Source organism: Eimeria maxima, genomic scaffold (assembly GCF_000499605.1).
Source record: "Eimeria maxima Weybridge genomic scaffold, Emw_scaff537, whole genome shotgun sequence".
Taxonomy (NCBI): domain Eukaryota; phylum Apicomplexa; class Conoidasida; order Eucoccidiorida; family Eimeriidae; genus Eimeria; species Eimeria maxima.
Genome location: NW_013566581.1, coordinates 1 through 23,851, shown reverse-complemented (window position 1 = coordinate 23,851; position 23,851 = coordinate 1). Strand labels below are relative to the sequence as shown.

Genomic DNA, 23,851 nt, shown 5'->3' with positions numbered 1-23,851 from the left:
GCGTGTCACCTTGAGTCTTGAGGATTCCCCAAGTGCTCTTAGCAACCGTTATCACCTCAATTTATACGTTTATGGGGTGATGTTTCCGGCAGAGGTCAGTTGAGCCCAGACAAAGTCCGCCAGAGGCTCATTTGAAAGACATTTACAGTGGATGCGCACACCTTATTTCCAATGGGGTTCTCCCCAACAGCTTTGCGGGGGCCAGTAGAAGCCTCCGTGAACCCCGTTGGAGTGGAAACACCCCTCTCGGCAGAACACTGCTGCGACGATGGACCTCTGGTGACGCGTCCCCTGCATAGGAGCAAACCGTTCTGGCCCCCATATTTCCGCGTTTTGGCATTGACGTTCGCCTCTTTGGCAGTGCTATATTGGGTATTACGCTGCTTCGACCGTCTGAGGTCTGGACGGAAGTCAGCTGGCACATCGAGGGCGCTAGCCGACGTCAACGAAACGGCGTGCCTTGGCGACCACGGTACCGACACAGATAAGGAGGGGGGGGAATCTGAGGATGGTGGGTTCCCCGGGCCGTCTCATGAGGCCCCGCATACGCTGCCATCCGAGCTTCCCGCGGCCCAAGGTATGGAAACAGCAGCGGCAAATGAGGCGTCAGCTCACCTTCTTCAGGAATGGTCTGGGGCGGATGGCGATGCCTTTTGGCAGTGGTATCCAGAGACTGCAGGTGGTGCAAGTGCGGGGGAGCCGTTTCTTCAGTGGACGCAACATCCGCAGGAGCTCCAGTTAGATCCGTTGCATGCCGGTGGCATCTATTTTCCGCCTGGAGACTTACACCAAAGCATGTATGAACCACCGGGTCTCTCTGCACATCCGTTAAGCCAAGAGTCTGCTACTCAAGAGCCATATATGTCTATGGCACCCTATACAGATACCTCCTATCCCTATTCCAAAGAACTAAGTGACCAAGAGGCGGTCCTTCTCCCCGTCGCGTACTTGGAGGGACCAAGGTATCAAACTCCACATAATGCGATGGAGTCGGCGCAACTGCAGTTCAGTCAGGGTGGGCTGCGCACTCATCAGGACGGCGATTCTACGTCTTCCGGTGAAGCGCCCGAGGGGGGATCTGCTCAGAAGCAGCGTTTCAATGTTGGTGAGACGCGGGAAGATTGGGAAGGGCGAGGGTTGCCTCCTCCAGCACGTCAGCAGATCGTAAATCTTCTGGACTGGATGCATAGAAATGCTTGCATGTGTAACAGTGTACTTCCTTTTCTTAGCACGGACCAGGGTGCGCGTTTGGCTCTCATCACTTTGAAGATGTTGACGCTGGATTTAGGGGTCTTGTCGCTTCTTCCCGAGGATCTTGAGCCTGTTCGACAATCTGTAGGTGACGCCCTCTTAGAATTAGTAGAAAGCACGACATCCTACAAGGGAAAAGGCCAAGAAGAAAATTACATCAAAGAGGTCAGCCGCATGGCCCCTTTGATTCGGCAAATCATGTTGCCAAGGCATGAGGATAGAGTCCTGGATCCTGAAAAGCGACGAGCTCGGACGCTTACCATGACTGGATTGATTCGAAAGACTAACCAGTATTTGGCGAAGATATTGTGGGAGATATCCCGGTTTGCTGAGTCCTCTCCACTTGAGGATTTAACGAAAGCAGTAGGGCAGTGCATTAAAGTTTTGAACGGCCTATGGGAGGTGCATAGGAAGTACGTCAACTTGGACAGAGTCCACCGCCGTCATATTGTGACATGCCAAGGAGACACCAACACCTGGGTGCTTTTAAGCCGTCAGGAGATACATACTGATGGCAAAGATATATTCCCCCCATTCGAGAAAATCATTCAAGAATTTGAGCAGGCTACTCTCAGTGCTGGAGGAATCCCACGCATTGCCGCAAGCGTTTCTGAGACTGCAGGGGATAGTGCCAACACCGCAACAGATTACTTGGCGTGGTGGCCATTTATCCCTCCAAGTACTGAGAATTCCCACCTTGGTGTTCCTACCTCTCCACAACAGAGCCACATGACTTCTCCAACCGATCAGTACCCCCATCCCTCAAGCACTGAGCCCATCACTCAAGCCTTGTCTCCTGAAGGATGGTTAGATGATCAAACCCCTCCAGGATGGTAAACCACCACAACTTCCTAGAGAACCGTATCCGTATGGTTGGCCTTTTACAGACGTTGATCAGTGGATTTTGGCACCTTCTCATGGCGCACTAACACCAGGGTCATCGCCGGTTTCAAGGCAACGTTGGACGTTGACGGAAGCTCCACTTTCAACCCAACTTGCGGAGAGCCAATTAAGTGTTGGCTTCATGCACGCTGATCAAGCTGGAGGTGCATCCATAAGAACGCATAGTCTTTACCAAGGAGAGGGCTTGCACACTGGCCGCAAGGGTCAAGATCCAGATACTTTGGCTCGTCATCGACGTTCCCTGAAAAGCGCCTTCTCTGGCGGCCTGAAGCTGAAAATGACGAAGCGCAGGGAGGAAGCTGACTCAGTAAGAGCTTGTCGAAAGACCGAGTAAAATTGGTTTGGTGCATTGGTAGTATAGAAGGAGCTTACATTGCTGGGTACGTTGTTGTCAGCACTGTGGTCTTGCCTGATATTTATTGTTTTGTCTCATTTCCATCCGCTTGCTTGCAGAAGCAAATAAAACTTTTTTTTAATAATTTTTGACGGCCGCATTCTTGGGTTTGTGTATTTATTCTTCGGCCCTTATTTTTATTGTCCCAAGGGCGCAATGCAGCAATTCATTAGATGTTTTCATGTTTACGCGCTCTGCTTCCTACTCATGACCTCATTATTGTACTATGACTGGGTGCTGTTGTCATGGAAAGCTGCACGTGTGGGCATGTGTAAGAGACAGAGGCCAATATTGATTTTGGCGCAGCACGTAGTAGAGCGGCTTACCCTGGATTGCACCTGCAGGTTCTTGAAAAGCGCTGCTCCCAAAGCTTTCATGGGAAGCGTCTGTTAATGGCGCTTGCTTCGTAGCGTTTTATGAATTTCCAAATGACTTGGGTGACGTTTGCATGGCAGCAGCTGCATTTAGTAGTGAGTGTCGCCCTCTAGTTTGCCTCTAGCCTACTGGCGTAGACTGCCGAGGGTCGGCTGCGTGCACTTTGTAGCCTTTGAAACATAATGAGCTTTAATGGAAGCCTTACTCACAACTATTTTGCATTTGGTTTGTCGCACGCATCGACTTAATCACTAAAACTACGGCAGTTAACGGCATTGCTATCTGCATTGTGCGCCCAGCACACTTAGATGACATACGTAGTAATGGGGAAGCCCAGATGTCCACTACATTTGGGGTCTGTTCCGGGATATTATACCCTATTCGCCTTTAGTTTCTCCTCTTTTCCCCTTCATATAGTAAGTGTTTTATATGAGCCAATGACTTCGGAAACAGTACATTGAGCGAAAACATGATGCCTCTCTATAACGGCACAGTAACGGCCGCACACAGGTCATCCCCGAAAATGCCTGTAGAACGTGAGGCCAGACGAGCCAGTCCAGTTAGGACATCCCTCCCTCCTACATACACCCCCCACAAATCCACAGAACCACCTCAGGTTGTTGCACCTATGAAACCAGTAGCGGGGATGCATCTGATAAAGGAACAAGCGAAGGAAATTGCAAGATTAAGGCGGGACCTCGCACAAATGCAGAACAATCTACTAAAGAAGAGTCTGCCACGACCATGGCCTGTTGAGGGACCGATAATCATCTTTAAGAGGGAAGACAGCATGGAATCCTTCCTGCCGCTTAAGGAATATCGGTTTGCCGAGATGGAACTGCCGACAGCACGTTGGGGCGATTTGCTAGGAGAATACCTAGAATGGGAAGCCCTACAATTCTGGGCTCACCTAAGGCAGACAGATATGGATATTACAAACTGGTATCTCATGAGACGAGAACTTGTTCAACGTTTTTGCTTGACAGATCGGGCTGTCCTCATACGACAGATGGTGGCCAACAAATGGACGGTTGACCACAGAGCACACGTAGTCAACTTCAGCAAGATCGTAGCTAAGGGAGCCTAGCTGTCCGCAGATGACCTAGTCGGTTATTTCTTAACTAACATTCCACCTCGGCTGCGATGGGCTATCACCAAGCGAGGCACACTTAAATATGCAAATTGGAGAGAAGCAGCAGCAGCTCTAGCCGCAATAACCGTCCCATGGAAAGCAGAAGAGGACGAGTTCAGGAAACGAGAGAAGGAATTCCAACTGAACTTAGCGGGAGGGGTCCCAAGGGCTAGTCGTGTAACTGCTCCAGTGGGTTCCAGGTTGCCTCAACAGCATGTGAATGACGGGGCTGGAACGGTGTGCTACAATGCAAAGGCAAATGGCACTTAGCTAGCAGCTGTCTCTCGGGTAACCGTAGAAAGCACAGGTTAGGAGAGAGATGCAAGAAGTGTGGGGGCGTAGGACACTACGCTAGAGACGGCCCAATATCGGCACGAAGAGTGATAAAGAATAGAGACAGCCAGCCGATCACACGTTCTAGGTATCTTCAGCCAGGTAAGCTGCGAACCCACGTGAATGAGACTTGGGGTGATCTAATGCTAGTCAGTCATATGGAGAAAGGACAAAAGGGGCCACACTCTAGAGGACCCCAACAGAGCAGGCATACGTCATCATCTCTAGACATGTGGCGGGCAGTTTGATGGACCAGGTTGCGGCCATCTTACGGCCGCCACGTCGGCGGTTCCGGACCCACGCGAGGGCGCGGGCGAAGGTATCGATTGTTTCTTTAGTTTAGCAGGCTAAGGCAAGTGCGCAGGGAATTTATCGCTTACTGGTTTCCCCGTTCGCCGGAAAGACTGTGTGGGTATGTAGCAATAAATAAGCAGCGAAGGGGACTGTGCTACACATGGATTGGAATTCGTCCCCCGCCAGTCCGTTAAATCACTAACCAAGGTTATAATGCCACAACAGCTGAGGAAGATGAGGAAGAGTCACCGAGGGCCGAGGCAAAACTCGGCTATTTTCAATTGGAAGACTGGTCGGTGACTGCAGAGGTACTGCGGATCTGTAAGTTCCTCGAGGCGTTCCGGGACGCTAGAAGGCCTTCCCCGAGCACTTCCGTCCAAGCACTATGACGAGTATCACACAGTCCTTGTGCCCGTTTGGATTCATGCCTATGCGCTTTCCATCGTGTTGTTAGTACTTCGTGTTGTGAACGGGGGGAAGGGGTGATAGAGCACCAGTTTTGGGTTAGGGTGTCATCCACATAGTGAGTAGCTTGGCATAGGCGCACACTGACACTTACAGCAGGAAGCTTAAAGTAAAGGGAAATGCACTAAGGCAAATGGTGTGGCAGGTGAAACTAAGTGCAAAGCGTAGCACAACACTACAGCAGGTAGGCCCTTTACTCCAGAATCATGGAACATCCCGATAGCGACACAACGGAAGAAACATTAAGGAATATGGGGTTTAGATGAGAGGAGAGATAAACAAACTGGGGAGTGGTTTCAGCTATGAAGTCGGGGTGAAGCTGTAGTGCACGCGCAGTACATAGAGCGCATGTGGTAAGCTTAGAGGTCTAGTTTCACGAAAGGGAACAATTAGAAATATAACCACACGTATATTGGAACTCCTTAGACAGAGGAGAGGTCAAATGAGTTAGGAGTGCTCGTCCGCCTAAACGACGCCTAAGGCTGACCGTGAAGCTAACGTAGTTGCTCTGGTTCAGATTCTCTCTGTGGAGGAGTCGGGGAGTTCTATTGTTCTGGGTTTTCCCCATTAATTATACGTACTCGAATAGGTTCGGGGGAATGTATTATTGGTTAGTGGAACGTTTGGGGATGGTGTGTAGAAAATAGATACCAGATGTAGAGTGTGCCTTTAGACCGGCACACTTTGGTGACATAAGTAAAAACAGCGAAGTCCAGCTCTTCTTCACTACAATATGGCTCTCGCATGTCTTACAACCATGCACCCGGTGATTCCTCCTAGTGTATTAGGGAAGAATGCGGACTACTTGCCGATGATTTCCTCTTACATTAAACCTGAAAGCATAGAAAGAAGGACTAAAACGATGCCTATATGAGGTGTTCGCCTTTACGATTGCTGTTGGCCAGTCTGTGGCCCTTGTAATCGGCCTGCGACAGCACAAAGGGCCCGAAAAACACACGGGAAGGCCGCTTTGCAAAGTTTCATACCTAGAAAATATAAGATAAGACTCTTTTCCATTCACATGTTCTCTGTTTTTGCTGTTTGTTGAACCGTTTGCACGGGGCCCGCTGCTGGATGGGCTGGACATGCCCGCCCGTCCGAGAATTATTGATCGTCAGCAGCGCACGGCAGAGGGTGTACAGATACAAGATAATCTCATTTAATTCTTAATACCGATAGTTAAATGCAAAGGTTCAGTCGGCAACAGCTGTATTTATGGACTGGTGCATATTAGTCTGCATATCCCTTCCGTTGGCGCTTCCGTCATCAAGCGCCGTCGCTGCCTGCCCCTGACCCAGCAGATAGTTTGCGCGGCTTCCCTATACCTTTGCATCTACGGCCACTCATTCGATATTTGAAGTGAATCCAACACGGGAGAGTGGTTCTTTTGGATAACTTGTACGTGTTGGCGGTGAAGGGAGGCCTGCAGTGCACACGGTAGGAGGCCTCCGACCTTCGTATCGAAATCATTTGCATCGACTGAAGAATCCAAGCTGCTTGCATGTTCTGTGTGGGCCATTTATAAAGTTGTGGCTGAAGGTATGGGGGTGGCTTTAGGACGTAGACAGCAGAGTTCGCGGGAGAAGTCTAGGTTCAGCCTGTTCCGCGGACACTCTTCGTTCCAGTGGTCCCGTACATACCTGCACTAATCCGAGACAATGCCTAGCAGCGCAGCGGTCTCACCGGACTGGATTCGAACCCCATTAACTGTATCCTTGCAAAGGGGGACCACCATTATTCGCTGCGCTCGTAAGCTCTGGCTGAAAAGTGTGGCACCGGATTCATCTACATATAGAGCTCAAACATATATGACACTTGATTACGCGTAGTTTGAATATATTGTGGAATCAGTTAAAAACAGCAGAATATTGCGTGTCTGGCCGTTTTTCGCAGCTCCCAAGGCAATCGTCGAGCCGAAGACGGAAGAACAAACCTGTGTGATCGCAATTTCCCTTCCCTTCGCCTCCTTCTTATCCCTTGTGCAGTTTTTTCGTCTTCCTGCCCGCTTTCGGCATTTTCCATAGGCATTTTGCATTGTACATGGCAATCTATTTGCATACAGTGTCGCCTAGCCTACAATGCCTGCTTTGAACATTCTTTGTGCATCTTGAATATGTGCATGACTGCAGTTACCGTGCATACAGTGCCATTGCTGCCATTGGTACTGTTCGTACGTCTGTCACCGCTGCAACTATACTGCAGAAGGTTCCATCTTACCGAAAACTACATGCATCAAACACTCGTATGGGTATGTTTCCCTTTTTCGCCCCCAGATTCACAGCACTACGGTGACGTGAAGCGGCGACGAGCCCCAGCGCCGTCTCCACCGGAGGGTGTCCAGCATGGAGAGCTCTCGGGACTTGCCAGGCATCCTGGGCTCTTGAGAGCCATCAGGCATCTGCCCAGGGAGCCTTATAGGAATGCAGCTTCCCTAAGGCGATCCAAAGCCTGCGGGATGGCGGACCGGATGAGAGACACCGCATTGGGTGATTCCCAATGCATCACGACCATAGAAGACCACACAAGGGTTCGTCTGCTGCTGTACCATGCTTCCTGTTTGGTAACGTCGTGCTCTTAACATGTGTCTCCTTGTGCCATTCACAGTGCCGATGACTCTCTTTTAACACTTATGGCGTCCCCACTAACCTTCCTCAAGCGGTAACGACGAATAACAGACGGGTTAAATGCCCGTGTGTGGTCTTTGTTTCATCTCAGGAACCTACAAGGGTGCCTAATCATCCCGTTAGCGAAGAAAACAGCCTCTACAGTTCTGGGACTGGTGGCGAGAGGGGAGGTGAAGATGGCCCTGCTGCTTTCGCGCTGCCTGAAGCTCTGCCCTCCCCTAGGATTGTGGTGGATTGGAGCCAAGAAGGTCCCTATTGCCATGGACACACGCCAAGCTCAGACAATGCACTCAGACGTAAGAGAAGCAGAATAAAGCAGCTGTGTGCGTTACACATCGCATACTTTCAATTCAAAGCTCTAAACTTTGCGGAGTACATGATAATACAGTTCCTGATTCATGGGGGGGGATGTGAAGTGCTACTTTGTTGTTTGGCCGAGGCGGCGAGCAGATTGTATAGTTGTGTCGTATTGCATTTTGATGGACAAAATGATAACAAATAAGCCTAGAACGATGGGTAACCTCCTTCGTCGGGACGCCCGGTAATACTACTGAAAACTAGCCGGGAGTGGCTTAACGGAAAATGCATGGTGTTGCATCTCCTTGCCGGGCGAATAGAACGCTGGTTTGTGGTCAGAAGAGGGTAGGAGATGGTGAATGCTGTCCTGTGGGATGTGCAGCTGCGAGCCACTCCACCGATGAGGCGGTGGTTAGGGGGTATATCGGCATCGCACTTGCTCTTCTACGCCACTTTGAGGAGGCGCTAGGGACCCGGCAGCGAATTACGACGGGCAGCTTAGAGTGTGCGGAGACTGTTTGCAATGCATTAAATGCAATTCAAGACCCAAACCCCAGATTCCAGTTGCTTGCGCAACGTATTGCAACTGCTATTGCCCTTCTACACAGGCGCAAAACGCTGGAAGATCGAGATGCAGAAGAACGGGGGGTTGTTTACGGGGAAGTGGTAAGGCAATCCAAGCCTCCAAGGGGCCTGGTAGTGGCATTGCCATGGTGGAAACGCACATACGGAAGTATGCTTTTTGCGTTTACCCTATTTTTACCTTGCTGCAGGAATTCCCATATCCCGGACTCAATACAACCAGTTGGACCTCGTTTCTGCGGGGCTACACCTCCCCTCTGTACCCATCTCGTTCCAACGGTATTGAGGGGCCGGAGGTTTCTTCGTGGTCCCCTGAATCCCCCCAACAAACCCAAGAAGGGGCTATGGACCCATTGGGGAACCCCAAGAGCTGCACTAGCTTTCCCTTGCAAACTGTGCAGTGTAGGGGGAGGCAGCAGCGACGCATTGCCGGGCCTCCACCTCCCAAAGTTGTGTCTATGCATGAAATAGCGAGTAACGTGGGAACCGATCCCGAAGGACCTCTGCAGGCGGCATCAAGCTCACCACGACCGTGTGGGGGAGGGGTTGTGAAGGGTGGCACTAGCTTGGAAGACGCTGCAATAGCTGTTCCCGCTGGGAAACGTGGGGACGTCTGCCTGCAAGGCAGTAGTTCGTTGGGGGCATCGGAGGTTAAGTCAGGCATGACTTTCGGGCATTCAACGGGTACTGCCACTCTATTTCCTCCGTCTCAAGAGCTCCGAAGGTCTTTAGCGAGAGTGGCAGGCCGCCTTGAGAGGCCCTACAGCACTTTGGAGCCCATGCGGGAACCAGCAGATCTTGCTGTCCTCTCTCCGTCCAACGTTGGAAGGGGGACTCAGCAGTCCTCAGCTGATCCACTTAGGGCCAACCTTGTTGAGAAGCGTGGCGTGGAGGTGTTCTCAAAAGCTAAGCCAAGCCAGAGAGAATTGTGTACTGCCGTACCCTTTCGAAATCTGGAAGAGAACCTGCGTGTGCGACCACTTGTTCTCAGCGAAACTCACGTCCTGGCGGACAAGCAGAGTGACCAGGGAAAAGAGGATCCTAACCGTGAGCAGTAGCTGCCGTTGGCCGTATGTTTCTGCTGCCCTGTTGGGTGCATTTTATGAACGTATATGGTGCACTTGTTTAGAGCCTTTCCTACACCACTCCTTCAGACCTTATTTTGTTGTGTTCTCCTAATCTACAGGCGCATCCGCTGTGGAGGCATTAGCGCTCATTAGGTGCGCCACGGACCTTATTGTTAGTGGGGAGGGGCCAGGGTTTGTTGAGAAGCAGTTTTTTAGGTACGTTAAGCCAAGCTACTATCAAATAGGAGCTGCCAGGCCGCGCATTAATGAGGGCATGACACCCGCGCAAGGCAAGTACCTCCTCCTCCACTACTCAATTGCGAAGGTTGAAGCTGAGTATGGGGAAGACACTGCTGCGACGTGCAAACATTTGTACCTTCGGGACTTGCGAAGAATGGAAGAAATCATTCTTGACCCTGTGCCTCCCCAGGGGCTCCCTACTATTGAAACTCGCAGCGGGAATGAAGGTAATTCACTATCCGGCACACTTATTGCCGCACAGCCCGTAGTGGTTGCTTTAGTGTTCTAGTGGCTCGGTTCCACATAAGATCATCCAAACACTATATATTTGTTCGCTTTGACCTTTCAGAGTTATACTCCACACTCCAGCGTTGTTTCTTAAGAAACGCTTGGAGACTTTCGTGCGCTCGAGTTTATCAGCTCTGCCTGCCCTTTTCGACGTGGCCACATACCTCCGCCGCCGTTGCTCTAGACGAGTCTCTTCGAATGCTGATGTGGCGGACGTGTGCTTCAGGGCAGGAGTCCCAACGCCCAAGTGGTGCGCCAAGAGGTGCGCATTCGCTGCCAGAACGATCACCTGAGGAACGGATGGAGCGCCGTTTGCCTCTGACGATTCTTAGTCTTCCTTCAAGCACCCCACCACAAGAAGCAGGCAAGCGTCGCCGGGAGTCGTTGCATCAAGTGCTCACCGATTGCTCTCACCGCCTGCCTTCAGACAAACAGCTACTACAGCCAACTCTGATAAATAAAGAGAAGTCACCAGGGAACAGCAGTCGTGGGACGGCCTCATCTTCGCAGCTTAACACCATGAGCCTTCCGAAACCCCTTCCCAGTCTCGGCGGGTTAGCGCATAGCTTGGAGAAGTTGGCAACTGTGGAGCAGCCAACGACGACTTCAGTTGGAGAGGTCATAGACTCCTCGCGACCTCTGTCTTCAAGTTCTGCCTCTGCCATCTTGACTTCGGCTCCTGGTTTTCCTGATTTCCCCATTGCGGTTGACGGGTGGGTACGCGATGCGAGCAACAGTCCTACCTTATCGCGGCAAAGTTCATCTATTGGAGGGATGGCCTCCTCTGCTTCTTTAGCCCCGTCTACTTCTCTCCCAGGGCTGCAGACGGTGCGAAGAGACACCTCATCCTTTGGCAAGTCCTTTGAGAAGCCTCCACAATCGGAAGGGGGCAGTCGAACAACGATGCTGTCACCGAAGGGAAGTCTTGACTCCATGTTAATAGGGGAAAAGGGCCTGAAGTTAAGCAACCGGAGCATTGTGCGTGACGCTTTCAGTGGGGAAGTTACTTCGGTACTGTTTGAGCCTCCAAAGAACACCGCAGGAGAATCTATTCTAGGTACGGCAACTTCTGCTGCACTGCAACAAATCAGTGATCAGCGGGCCGAGTCTTTGACCCTACCAGAATCGCCAGTATCTGGAAAAGCATCTTCCAAGGTTTTGTGACTCTGGCGAGCCTTCATTCTTTGTGTAGACTCTGAGGGTGGTTGGTGTACACACGAAAGCAGAAAATCACCCCTACGAAGCGGCTTATGGGCGTTGGTTCTTGGGGCAAGGGTCAACGAGAATACCATGCAGGAGTTTGGCGTTCCTTGTGCCGTCGGTTCTCGTGTATTGTGCTCAAGACTGCGCTTGTGCATTTCCCTCTTGTCAACAACCTCTTGTCGACGTCTCCAGCAGTGTGTAGAGTAGGCATGGACAGTGTAAAACATTTTTGGAGGCCTAGACCTCTCCTCCATAACATTATCCCAACAGTTTTTCAGATTGTAGACCACACCGAGCATAGATTCATAGACACTAGCCCCTCTTTGCGAGTGGCTGAGCAGTTTTCAGGGAAAGGTTTTACAATGGCCAACTAAGGGGGGCTGCGCGTCCAAACCGTTGTACTCTCTAGCACTGAATCAAGGAGCGAGTTTCAATGTTGAGAAATATTTTTGCTCGGATGATAAACACAGCACCTCACCGGGAGTTGTTAACCCGGAGATTTTACGCCATACTTTAATTTCCTCTGGAGTCCCCACGTTTTTGCATGTGTCCCAATGGGTGCATGCTGCCGTGGTGAGTTCGAAAATATGTGTGTGTTGTTCGTGTACCAATGATGATATAGTGGCAGCCCCAAACTGCAGTTTAATCTTCCATCTACGCCAGTGTACTGACCCGCGAATGACCAGTAAATTGCTGAGTGCTACGAATGGCAAACTACTGCTGCTCGCCTTCTCTGGCCCGCCCTGTAGAGTGCATATCCACCAGAAAGAGGTCCCGTGGGCTAAAAAATACTCGCGAATGCCGTTTGTTGTACTCTCTTCCCCGGCATTCCTGCATTATGCCCTTACATTAGCTTACAGCAGCTTATGAATGCCTAGGCTGCTGTAAGGTATGTATGGGAACCATTACCAGCCAAAAAACTGAGGTGCTTGCTGCCAAAGTCCACCTACATGGTGTCACCGCTGCTCTGTTGTGAAGGGTTGTCGCGGGAGATCGGGTTGAATACAACGATGTTGATTATTTACTCAGCAAATGAAAGAACCGGCCCCTTCGGTACGGGTCAGTAAATAATGCATTTATTTTGTCCACCCTGCTTTCGGGTGTTTCACCGTGATCACCTTATGTGCTAGCCGCTCCGTTTTTCTCCAAAAGGTGCGGACATTTGTCGGATCCTAGCTTTCAGAAGGCGGTGGACTTTGCAGACATAACTAGGGAATATTAGGGATACTGTGAGGCGCTCTTAGATACGGAGACTTCGAGAAGCTTCATGAGTCCACAGAGCGTGAGAGAGTGGAACGTCTACAGCTAACAACGCGGCGACTGCCAAAGAAATGTGCGTTCACAATAGCTAATGGTGGACAGTTGCATACTGATCGTGTCGTGAAAGGGTTATCGATGTGGTGAGGACGTGAAAGATTCTCTTGAGATTTCCTTGTAAGCCGTGCCGCGTGGGATGCGGTGCTGGGGTTAGCCTCGTTACAGGGCTTAAGGGAGCTTGGTATTTTCAGTCTGACAAGCTGCGAATCTATCTGGATTGTGGGTTGTGTGAGCTACCTACTACACTCATTTGTGCGGGGAAACCAAAAGAGGGCAGAACAACAAAGGTGAGCTTAAGGATCCCTGCAGGGCATCTATGTGACCTCCTAGCCAAGCAGCTGGCCAGCATGACAGCGGAGGAGGCCGAATAATTCCTGCATTCGCCTCCTAAGATATATGCCTCGTGCTGGAAGAAGGTGCCAGTCCATGGATTCCTCCAACTTGCAAAGGAGGAGATGCAGGGACTACGGGATCTTCTACAGGGGCTGAGACTCGAATTGGCTTTGCCCCAATGCCCGTAGGGCATTGGATGAGAGACTAGGAATGTTGTTCTGTGCAGTAAGCGCCTACAATTCCACACATGAACGGCCGACCGGTCCTTGTTTCCCTGGCGGGCGCTATGATGAGGATGACTCGTCGTCGTCAACGGTTGAGCCCGAGTTTTCTCAGTTCGATGAGTGGTTAGAGTCAACCGACTTAAGGAAACGCTTAGATAGTGTGTTGAATATGAAGGTCTACTTCTTGAACAGCTACAGCCAATCCTTTTTTGGCCGGCAACTAGTTCAGGTGTCAGCGTCAACAACGACGCTTGATCTTGGGCCTCGTCCAATTATAAGGTAATCCGTTTCTTTTCAGAGCCCATGATTCCTCATATTCTGTGTTTTTATGTGCCAACTTCTACTTTTGTTGTCGCCGAGGTACATTCCTCTGCCTGCAAGGAGTTTATTCCCACGCTGCGTATATCATGTTGTCTTCTTTGGACAGCCTGGGACATCGATCGGCGCCAACAAGGCTCACTGTTCACTCAAATAAACGCGATTGCCTTGTATGTTCCGAGTCCTTACCGAAGGGGGAGACGCTATCGCAGCATGCAGTGTTAACGGACCGGAGCGAGACGGCCTTCAATGTCCTTCGCAGAACTGGAAGCCATCTTATGCCCATCTGCAGCAGCCTCATCTCTTCAGCATTATAGGTGAGCAATTATTCGGCTAGACGCTTAAGTGGGGTGCTGCGCGGACACAAGGCAGAGCAGCAGAAGCAGCCCAAGGTCGCCGTAGCTCCGCAGCAGCATGAGGGAATTACAGGCTAATTCAGCCATATTCACAGCCTCGACCGGCATACCAAGACTGCTGTTACCTATGCGAGAGGCAAAGATATGTACGGGAGTCTGTGCGCTGTTGGCAACCATCTGAAGCTGACACGTTTACCCATACTTACCCTGGCCCATTACACAAATGGTAAGCAAAAAAGTCAAGAGCTGTATACAGTGTCAATTCATACAACAGTAAAGGCTTGTTTACGCCACTATGGATGGCTACCTCGCTCCTTTCAATGAAGCGAAATGCGTTGCGACTCAAGACAGGTCGCCTCCTCTCCCGCAACACCTCGCGGTTCAGCCGCTGCTGTCTGGATGTCGAGAGACTCTCGACGTAGTCTACCTGCTTTTAGCGAATAATTTTAAGTGCACTGGCTCTATTACAGCTCACAATAGCCGTCGAAAAAGAAACAGGACTGGGTGGGCTCGGCGTTAAAGCGCCACTGAATGCTGTACGATGAATGCATGAGTATGAAGGTGGGAATACAAAATTTTTGCCTAGTGGTTAAGCGTCCTCAGCATAAGCAAACGATCTGGCACAATTTTACGGTCTTCTGGTGGCGTCTGCGGGGTTATCAAGCCCCAAATACTGCCATGTGTGAAATACTCATCCAACTATGTACGAATAGCTACATATTTAGAAACTCCGTCCCTCGATACCTTGTGCTATTTCATTTGTTGCTGGTTTATGTATTTCTTTCGGAGCTTTAGCCTTCTGCCGTGCTCGGGAGCGCAACCGCCATGGTGACTTCGTGCCGCTGTGCTTATCTAATGGACGCATGCGGACTGTAGTTGCCGGTTACCATCTCATCATAGACACTCCATCGGATTATTCACCCAGTTTATTCATTGAATTATTCTTTGAGGGCCTGATATGTACAATATTGTGTTCTTGATTGTGAATAGCATTCAGCCGGTGCAGCTGTTGCGCGCCCGTCGTCGGTGAAGCCCAAGAGGGCCTGATCAATCCAGATCGCATTTACTGTAAATATTATTATGCCACTTCACCTGTTCTAATTTCAGTGCCTGTACAAATTGAGGACTCTCATGCGCTGAGCCGCTGAACACAACTGGGGGGAGGGCGGGTGCAATCCACTGGTAGAGATGATGACGGTGAACTGGGCAGTAGCGATATCCCTTTTGGGTTTGTTGGTGACTTCGTGGTACTACGTAAACATGCTAACGTTGACGCAACAGCTGCAGCAGGCAAACACGTTGAATGCGATGCATGCCGAGTATTCATCATCGAAGACGTTGGAAGCCCTGGAAATCCTCGAGGAGTTCATCGACGAACGAGGCGTTGTGAACTATGCATTCGACTTCTTAGAGTTGAGGAGGAAAAGGGACGCAAAGGGTCGGGCTATCGATCGCGCACGCCGCCATCTGACACAATGGTTTTCTCGTGTCCAGTATTTCTATGAATTTGGGTATTTGAAGCATGAATACATTTTGCGCTTCCCGGGGCCTGAGCGGAGCCGCCACTTCCTGCACTTGATTGAACCCTTAGAGTTCATCAGCCGAAGAGCGACTGGCAGAAAGCACTCTGGCGTATTCGACTTCCTCAGGGAAGTCTACCAAATGCCCCATGTCCGCCTCTCCGACGAATTCAGGCAAACAGTTGAACAGATGCTTCCAATTCAAGGAGAGGACCAAACATCAGAAGCTATTCTGGATGACGTGGGCGACGACCCGCTTTCGGATGCAGATGACAGGAAAAGGGAGGAAATGTAGTCTGCTGCTGCAACAGCTGTCGTCATCCCAGCATCAGCCACAGAATTAGATGCTGCTTTAGGTGAGGAGGCAACAGCACTTGCAACAGCAGCGGCAGTTGGGGCCGATGCAGCTGCTGTCACGCAGTGGGTTATGCCGATGAGTGCTCGTTTATCAGGTTTAAAAGCTTGCGAACGAGCCCCCGAAGTGTGACCCTTTTTAGTTTTGACTTGTCGGTTCCATTTGTTCACATAAAAAAAGGCCGGGAGAGTTTTTGTATAGAGTACGTTTGAGCACGCATGCTGCCATATGCGTGCATTCTAGCTTGCCCGGCAGCAGCTGCAACAACCATTGATAGCTCCCCGCCCAGTGTGCTCGCCTCTCCACCACGAGGCGTCCGCTACACAACTGGGGCAGCACTTAGAGTGCTGCCCCAGTTGTGTAGCGAACTACACATATGGGGGGCAGACACGTCAGCGGACGGCAACGCCCACAAGCGCATGTTGAATAGTTCGTTACAATCACTAACAGTTAAAGCTGTACCCAGCCCTCTGTCGTGCGAGTGAGAAATATATGGCGGGGGAAGGTGCGGACAGCGAGAGGCCCCAATAAGCGCGCAGGGGCCCTCTATGCTCCAGTAGGCTGCGGCTTGCATATACGAGTAGATAAATCCTCCTCGTCAGTTGCTCAAAAGCAGCTTCACAAAGTCGGCATATTTAATTCGGCCGGTCTTGCTCGGATCGGCGTCATTAACCATACGCTCAACCTCCTCGTCCGTCAGAAGATCTCCTAGAGTTTTTATAACCTGGGCCACAGGGTCACACAAGCGCGGTGAAGGCATACAGGGGAAACCATACAAAATAGGTTGGGTGCGAATAAAAATGCCGAAAGAGTAAGCCCCCCATACCTAGCTGATGAGCACGTGTAGCCTACATCATCAGTGTTATGTGTAAATGCACGCTGTGAAGGTTATAAATCCACCCTAAATGTACGTGCAGTAGTTGAAGGCGGCTCCAGTAACACCACACCATATCTGGGGCAGCAAATGTTATGCTTCTTGCTTTTGCACCGAATACTGTCCCGCCCTCACTATTGCTCAACTCGTTGCTAACACAACTTTTGACGAAGTGCACACGCATATACACAGACGTGTGCACGCGGTCTTTTGAGGGCTACCGTACTTGCATGAGTTCGTCTGTCGAAAGAGTTCCGTCCCCCTTCGTGTCAAATACTTTGAACGACTTGATCAAGTCCGCCTCTGGGTTGCTGCTGCTCAGCTTCTTGCTAACCCAGCTCTCAAACTGCTCCCACTGCATGGTCTGCAGCAAACGAACAGCAGCAGCAAAACATCAACTGCTGGTTCATCTTCTTTCACAGTCCTTCCAACCGCCTTCCCTGTACTTGAAGACGCCGAGAAAATCCTTGAGACAAATAGTACAGTTTGGCGTTTGAAAAGAAACATCGTTTCGAACTTCATCTCTTTCACTCACGGCTGGCAGGCTACTAGCTTCATCGGCAGACACAATCAGCCCCGTAGAGCGTATAGCTAGTAGTGCCTCGCTGGCAGTTAACTCTCCGTCTCCATCTCGGTCAAAAAGAGCAAAGGCTTCCCGAAGGCGTGGATTTGAACTCATTTCCTGGGTGCTCAGTTTTGACAGAACCTGCAGCAAACACCGCAAAATTTCGGGTGACAAAAAGTGTGGCATACTAGTCTCCATGAACGCAAAACCATTCAAATCGCTCCAACACACATCCACGAGGCACCCAATAGGTGTTGCCAAACGCTGGAAGGCAACGGCCTATGTTCAACGTGCACACGAAAGTGTAACCACTTCGCAGCTTCAAGTGAGAATAATCCCGACGGATATGATGTTTTTTTTTCTTCACGAGTCCAAAAAATCCCATTTTGGGTGGGAATGGCGAAAACCACTCCTTGTTACAGCGTTTAATCTACCACAAACTGTGGAGCTCTGTCAGCCCTGACCGGCACGCGCGAGTATCACGCCAACGAGAATTGAACTCGAAGTGCTTTTAGGACTCACTTGAGGGGAAAACAGCAAAATGTAGTTAGGCAAATGGAGAAAAAAAAGTATTGGAGAAGTCGACGACGCACAACAAGTGGATTTGTTACCCACTGAATGTTGCTGAACGACAGGACGGCTCACCGTACCCCGGGCTGGGCTGGGCCGTTGGTACTCTCTATTTCACTTGACGAAGCCGCCACTATATCCGGCAACATCTCTATTATAGTTGCCATGTAAATTGCAATTTCTTGAGTGACTTCAGCTCCGCATTTGAACCAAAGACCACCATATCCTCGTCAAGTCTACATACAGGCGAACCCAGCCATCACGCCGCCAGCAAAAAACAGTCGATTGCATGCTAAGCGTTCTCACGTTGCTTCTGTCATCGTTGCTCCGCACAATCAATCCAGTATGATTACCTGTACGCGCATGAAAATATCCGTGGTAGAGGCTCCCCATATTTTAGAGAAACAGGTAAAAGAAGAGTCTGTGCAGTAAGTATACCAATTTCCTGGTGCAAGGGAGCTTCACATGCAAGCCTACACAATCCGCTGGTCGATGCATGGACTAACTGCGTAGGTAATTGTCAAGCACTTACGTGTTCTTAATTGGTCAACCTGTAGAAAAGGGGAAATGCATAGGCGAACTTATGACAGACTATGCTGAGGCTCGACGGATGCCATCGTTGCCGCACACAGAGGGAAGTAGATTGCGTGGCTGGTCAAGCGTATTGATCACTCCCTAGCACAGCAGCACTACCAGCTACTAGATGCAAAGAGTAGGGGCGCATTAACCCCAATGCGAAGCGTACGTGCGTCGGCAGGCTATTAACTGGCCATGCGGTTTAGTGCGTGAAACCACAACAGCTCCTGAGAGCGAGGGCTAAACTAGATTCGCTTGAGGCATTATCCGTCCCATTAGATTGTCCACGGTGTAGTGTAGTGTAGTGTGTTTTGGGGAGCGCCCCTATTGGACGCCCCACGTTTCTGTCTGTCTACTTGTACTAAATTTATATTGATATCGAGACGTCCATAACGGGAAGTGCGAAGTAGCCGGCATTCCCCGTTATGGACATATGGATGTCAATTTGAATTTAGTACTTCGATCCTTTCATGTTCCGCTCTAGAGTAGTTCAGGCCCTTCTTGGCGAGACCTGCTGCCCTGGGGCTGTATTGTCACTTGTCGCTGGCTGCGCAGGCGTCCACTGTCCTTAGGTAGCTACGTATTTCGTTGGTTCCAACGGAGATATGGTCAAGTTCAGGGGCTAGCCAACATAAGCACAGTCTACTTGAGCAACAGATAGCCTGCCGCAGCTGCATCCTCTACGAACGGTACCAGGCGCGGCAAGCGAAACTTGTCTGCGCCCCCAAACTCCTCAGAAAGCCAACGCACATATGAAAGGAAAGCTGAGAATCGGGACAAACAATGACGGCAAATGCATAGCAAAATGAACGATGGAAATGATCGGCAGATGAATGTGGCTAAGGCACAGAAGGCAATCCACTCACAGGTGCGAGAGTGAACAGGCCGAAGGCGAGCGCCTGTAAGCTATTTCCAGTGGGCGGCACGAGAGACGAGGCCCCCAGTTGGGCTGTAGAACCCGAGAGGGCTCTACATAGCTCAATTTCAGAGTAGGGCGTTTTACTATTTTATTGTCTACTTACTAGCGATTTCGTGCGTTTGTGGTCATTCGTGTTACTGACACTCACTACTCTCTACGTATACAGGCATTTGTTTCGGCACGAGCGTTCCTCTACTCACACAGGCGCACCCTAACTTGTGCGAAAAGAGACTTGCTACAAAAACGTTACACGTGCTTATTTCTTGATACAGAAGCATTCGTTCATCAAATAAATGCAGTGCTTTCATTCAGCGATGGTGGGAGGCACCTCGTCCTCCCCAGCCCTTACGGAGGGAGCGGGACTGTCGGGCACTGGGAGGATCCCCACCTCTACGTCTTCAGCAATACCCCGCCTTCTTTCCCTCGCGCCCAATCGCGTGTTTTGGTGCATACTGCGAACAATGTTTCGAAGGCGTGATAGCAGGCAGTCCACTGCCCTTGCAGCAGGAGACAGCTGCCCGGGGACCCCAGCGCCCCCAAACATGGGAGCCCCCACAGCGCCAGAACGAATACCTGCTGCGCCCAAATGCTGCAGATTGGGAGGCGCCCCTTGGGGCCCAGAGGGCCCCGGGCGAGCCCGAGCTGCGCGGGAGCGCGTCATGTAAGAGGGCCCCCCCTCGTCATCTTGCGGACAAAACCTGCGGGAGGCGACTTGCATGCATGTGAGGAGAGTGTCCAGTTGAGTTGATTTCAGGGTGAGGGGGAGCGGGGCAGCTGGGGGAGAAACTGGTGCTGCAGCTGCCGCTGCACCATCCGAGACAGCCTCTTGCTGCAGCATAAATTGCTGTTGCTGCTGCTGCGGCTGGCTGCCAGGACTGTCTATGAGTAGACAGCCCGGCACGAAGCAGCGCTGCGGCGGTCCCCACAGAGGCGCCTCACTTGGAATGCTCACAACACGGCCGGGCACGACGAGTCCTTTCGTCGTCGCTGGGAGGAAGTACCCGTCGTTCATATTCTCTACAAATATCTCAGCGCTGTCGCTTTCCCCCTCTCCCCAGTCTTCTCCCCGGCAGCTCGCAGGGTCCTGCAGCTCGAAGTTAACACACAAATGTGGTACAATAGTTACGGAATCTTGTCTAACAGAACCCTCCATCCCATCATCGTTCCAGTAGGGGCCCAGCATATGACCGTGCCGCAACCAACATTCCTCACATCCAGAAGATCAACGAAGCCTCAGCAAAGCAACCGAGAACGGGAAGCACATTAACATACGTACAGTGTCTTTACAGGGGAACGGATGCTCACAGAAACACTAAACTACAAGCGGAAAGCGCACAGTGTGGATTAATTGATAATGAACAAAAGGCAAGCAAGCGCATGCGTGTGCACACAGAGCAAGATAAACAACAAAAACATGAACTTGTATTCGCAGTTAACGGTCTTCATTAAAAGTAAGACAAATATAGGTAAATAGAGAGATATACATAGTCTCCTAGAGCTAAACGTGCACTTTATGAACCGGCGAAAGCTATATTAAGGCCAATGCCATGGACTCGCAGAAAATCGCGATGAACAAGGCAGTGCAGGTTGCAGGGGAAGACGACACATGACCTACCTTGAGTGTTGAATGCAGGGCCTCTCTGTGCAACAGGTGGTCACTGTAAACGTCAAATGGCAAAAAGTTGCGATCATTAAAACTCCGCATGAGCTCCGTTCCACACTCAGCTGACAAAGCCGCTACCGCCTGCGCAGACACCACGCCTAGCTGTACTTTCGCTTCGTGAGGTCCTACGATTATACTTTCTATTCACTCTCCCAAATATAGTAAAATCGTGCGTTCCATTACTATTAGAAACAAAAGCATTGAAGACTACAAATAAACCTGCAGTAGTTTAGCTATCTTACAACTCCGGAATACTTATTGCTGCGCCACCTACTCCTATTAGCCACCCGACTCTTGCATCTCCACTGCTCTGATTCTGCGGCTACTCCGCATCCGATTCTAGAGATTCAGTGCCACCCGGTGGGGCAAGGGATACAGGAACCGGCAGACAAAACGTCAGGTATACAGGCCCCAATAAGAGCAGCATAGCCACCATTACAGCTCAATACCACGAAATACCGCAGCATTTGCAACATTTGCTAGCATGCATAACTCAGATGCGCAACATGAAACCCTGCTGCCTTCCATCTCCCGTCTTCGATCTCGACTATTTCCTCTTAAACTGTATTCTGCCCCTCGTGTTCTGTTTTTGCATTTTGTGCAGTCTATTTTGTGCGTTATCTCTCGTGTGCCGTCATGTGCATGCATTTTTTGTTTTCTATTTTACGTGAAGTCGCACCTCATGCACGAGCTCCTCCCTGCGAATCTGCTTTGAGCCAATGTGCCTATTCTTCTTCTTTATCCGTGTCCCGTCTTCCAACTCCTGCAGCTTCCTCTTCAGGCCAAACTTGAACTTGAAGCGGTAATAGAAATCCTAGAGCCGCATTAAAACAAATATTGAAGCGTATAAGCATATGCGCGTTGAAACATATCTAGAATGCGAATCCTTTTGAACACATAGCAGCATGCAAACATAGGTGAATGCAGTTGAGCATACTGTAGCATATTTGAACATATCCAAGCACACTAAGACCCATGCAATTACACCTACATCCATGCGAAGACATTCAATTAAATGTTCACCACACGCATTCAACTACATTTATGCACAGTATACATATGCTTGACAGATGCACACCAGTCCCAAAACTCCACGTGAATGCACTTAAACGCAGTAAGCAATAATCCAGTATGTTTCCCTACATTCGAACGTGCCCCCACACCTAAACACACTGGGTCCCCTTAACAGAACAGTTTACACAAGCCAAAATGTGAGTGGGTGCATGCAAATGTACACAGACTGAGAATAGCCAAAACCGTACATACACATTCGAGCGCCGGCGAACATAAATTTTTCACACACCAAGATAGGTTGAAAATGGAAGTGCTGATTTTCATGCTTCACTTAGACCCAGAACCACTCATAAAAGCCGTCTGGCAGAAAAGCTCATCTCGTCGCAGGCACAACGGTCGCGTGTACCCCTCCGCATGCAGCACTGTGTACTACGATGCAACGCAGAGACGCTCAACCAAGTGCATCAAACCTAACAGTGTGGACTGAGAAGTGATTACGGGCCCTGTCGCGAACAGGCATGTGTGGCCGGTTTGTGTGCTGCAACATGCTAATGGAGATATTTCCACCCCTGCTCTGTTTAGGTCCATACATAACAGATGTACACCATGTACAAATGCGCCCTGAGATCTAGTGAAGCGCTCATGCATGCACGTGAATGCATGCATAAGCACTTACCTGCACTAGAATACCCTCGACAAATAGGCAGCACTCAGAGAGCACATACACATGAAAGAAGCGACAAGCAAAGCTTTAACGAAGTCTAGGACAAACGCATCTGGATAACTACACTCAACAGGCCAACACGCAGCCGCTGCAGCAGGCCCACAACTTACGACGCAGTCTCTGGTTGTCTTGCCGTCGAGGCAGGCTGCGATCTTCTCGAAGTTTTTTGGGTACATGAGGTACTTCTCTACAAATGTTCGAGCCTCCGCCTCAGCCCAGACCGTCACCGCCTTTCTTTCTGCTTCTTGTTCAAGTGGTTCAAATACCTGAAACAAAACTCAGCCCAAAAATGCGCATCTACCAATGTAACAAAAGTACTGTTCCCCGAAACTTAAAGGCAAGCACACGTGATTCCAAAGCGCAAGCCGACACAGCACCAAGCGCAGGCACTGCAAAGGCCTATGCCCTATCCCTGAATGCGTTCCCAGATCCACCGCCGTCACTTACAACAGCAGCAGATGCTGATCTTGCTGCAATCATCGCCACAATGCGACTGCAAGCTCCCATGGTGCCCCACACTTGCTGCAGGAGCGAGTTGTTTGTGTTAGCTTTTTTGCATTGCACAGTGTCAGCTTGTGCATTTTTGTGTAGTGTTGATTTATGTGACTACGTGCATTAGTTTGTGAATCGTACTCTGGTGCTGTTGCATGTGTATCCACATTCTCTTTCCCAGTCAAAGATGGCCCAGTCAGGATCGGTTTGAATTAGTTCGATGGGGTGCACGCCTCCGTTTTCCTGTTGCTGCTTTTGCAGCCTCTGCCTCAAGCTCTGTCCCTGGGAAAAAAGGCACGATTCCCTCCAGAAAACCCCTGGTCCCGTCAAATTAGAAAAATTCGCCTGCATCCACTCCCGCTTGCTCTCCCGACTGGCCGCCTCCTCTTTCGCTCGCTGTCGGTCGTTGCCCGCCTCCCCACGCAGTGTCCGCCGTCCTGCACTCTCAACAGCTAATTCCATAACCGTATATTACGAACCCGTAGCCCCTGGCCCCGTATGCCCATGAGTGTAAAAATAGGTGCAGATAACTGTACAAGCACGTGAAGACAGACAGAGTATATATATATATATATATATATTA

The 23,851-nt window shown here is 50.4% G+C and overlaps 6 protein-coding genes across 6 annotated transcripts; 4 read left to right on the top strand and 2 right to left on the bottom strand.

Moving 5' to 3' along the window:
- Positions 1 to 171: 171 nt before the first annotated feature.
- Positions 172 to 2,088, top strand: EMWEY_00036800 (hypothetical protein; the record flags this gene model as incomplete). Its single annotated transcript, XM_013482178.1, has 1 exon — positions 172 to 2,088. The coding sequence occupies one exon, from the start codon at positions 172 to 174 to the stop codon at positions 2,086 to 2,088; it is 1,917 nt and encodes a 638-aa protein (XP_013337632.1).
- A 1,358-nt stretch (positions 2,089 to 3,446) lies between these two features.
- EMWEY_00036790 (hypothetical protein, conserved) lies at positions 3,447 to 4,010 on the top strand (the record flags this gene model as incomplete). The annotated part of the gene is made up of 1 exon (XM_013482177.1): positions 3,447 to 4,010. The coding sequence occupies one exon, from the start codon at positions 3,447 to 3,449 to the stop codon at positions 4,008 to 4,010; it is 564 nt and encodes a 187-aa protein (XP_013337631.1).
- A 3,592-nt stretch (positions 4,011 to 7,602) lies between these two features.
- Positions 7,603 to 11,655, top strand: EMWEY_00036780 (hypothetical protein, conserved; the record flags this gene model as incomplete). Its single annotated transcript, XM_013482176.1, has 9 exons — positions 7,603 to 7,674; positions 7,863 to 8,019; positions 8,451 to 8,734; positions 8,842 to 9,697; positions 9,837 to 10,184; positions 10,472 to 10,958; positions 11,063 to 11,098; positions 11,241 to 11,302; positions 11,438 to 11,655. 9 exons carry the CDS (start codon positions 7,603 to 7,605, stop codon positions 11,653 to 11,655), a joined length of 2,520 nt encoding a protein of 839 aa, XP_013337630.1.
- Positions 11,656 to 15,184: 3,529 nt separating this feature from the next.
- Positions 15,185 to 15,811, top strand: EMWEY_00036770 (hypothetical protein, conserved; the record flags this gene model as incomplete). The annotated part of the gene is made up of 1 exon (XM_013482175.1): positions 15,185 to 15,811. One exon carries the CDS (start codon positions 15,185 to 15,187, stop codon positions 15,809 to 15,811), a length of 627 nt encoding a protein of 208 aa, XP_013337629.1.
- Positions 15,812 to 16,469: 658 nt separating this feature from the next.
- EMWEY_00036760 (calmodulin, putative) lies at positions 16,470 to 18,047 on the bottom strand (the record flags this gene model as incomplete). Its single annotated transcript, XM_013482174.1, has 4 exons — positions 16,470 to 16,595; positions 16,972 to 17,109; positions 17,281 to 17,451; positions 17,961 to 18,047. 4 exons carry the CDS (start codon positions 18,045 to 18,047, stop codon positions 16,470 to 16,472), a joined length of 522 nt encoding a protein of 173 aa, XP_013337628.1.
- A 1,632-nt stretch (positions 18,048 to 19,679) lies between these two features.
- On the bottom strand, positions 19,680 to 23,705 carry EMWEY_00036750 (myb-like DNA-binding domain-containing protein, putative; the record flags this gene model as incomplete). The annotated part of the gene is made up of 5 exons (XM_013482173.1): positions 19,680 to 20,459; positions 20,991 to 21,119; positions 21,718 to 21,852; positions 22,887 to 23,042; positions 23,410 to 23,705. Coding segments are annotated over 5 exons (1,496 nt in total), but the record flags the coding sequence as incomplete, so codon positions are not given.
- Between the last annotated feature and the right edge of the window lie 146 nt (positions 23,706 to 23,851).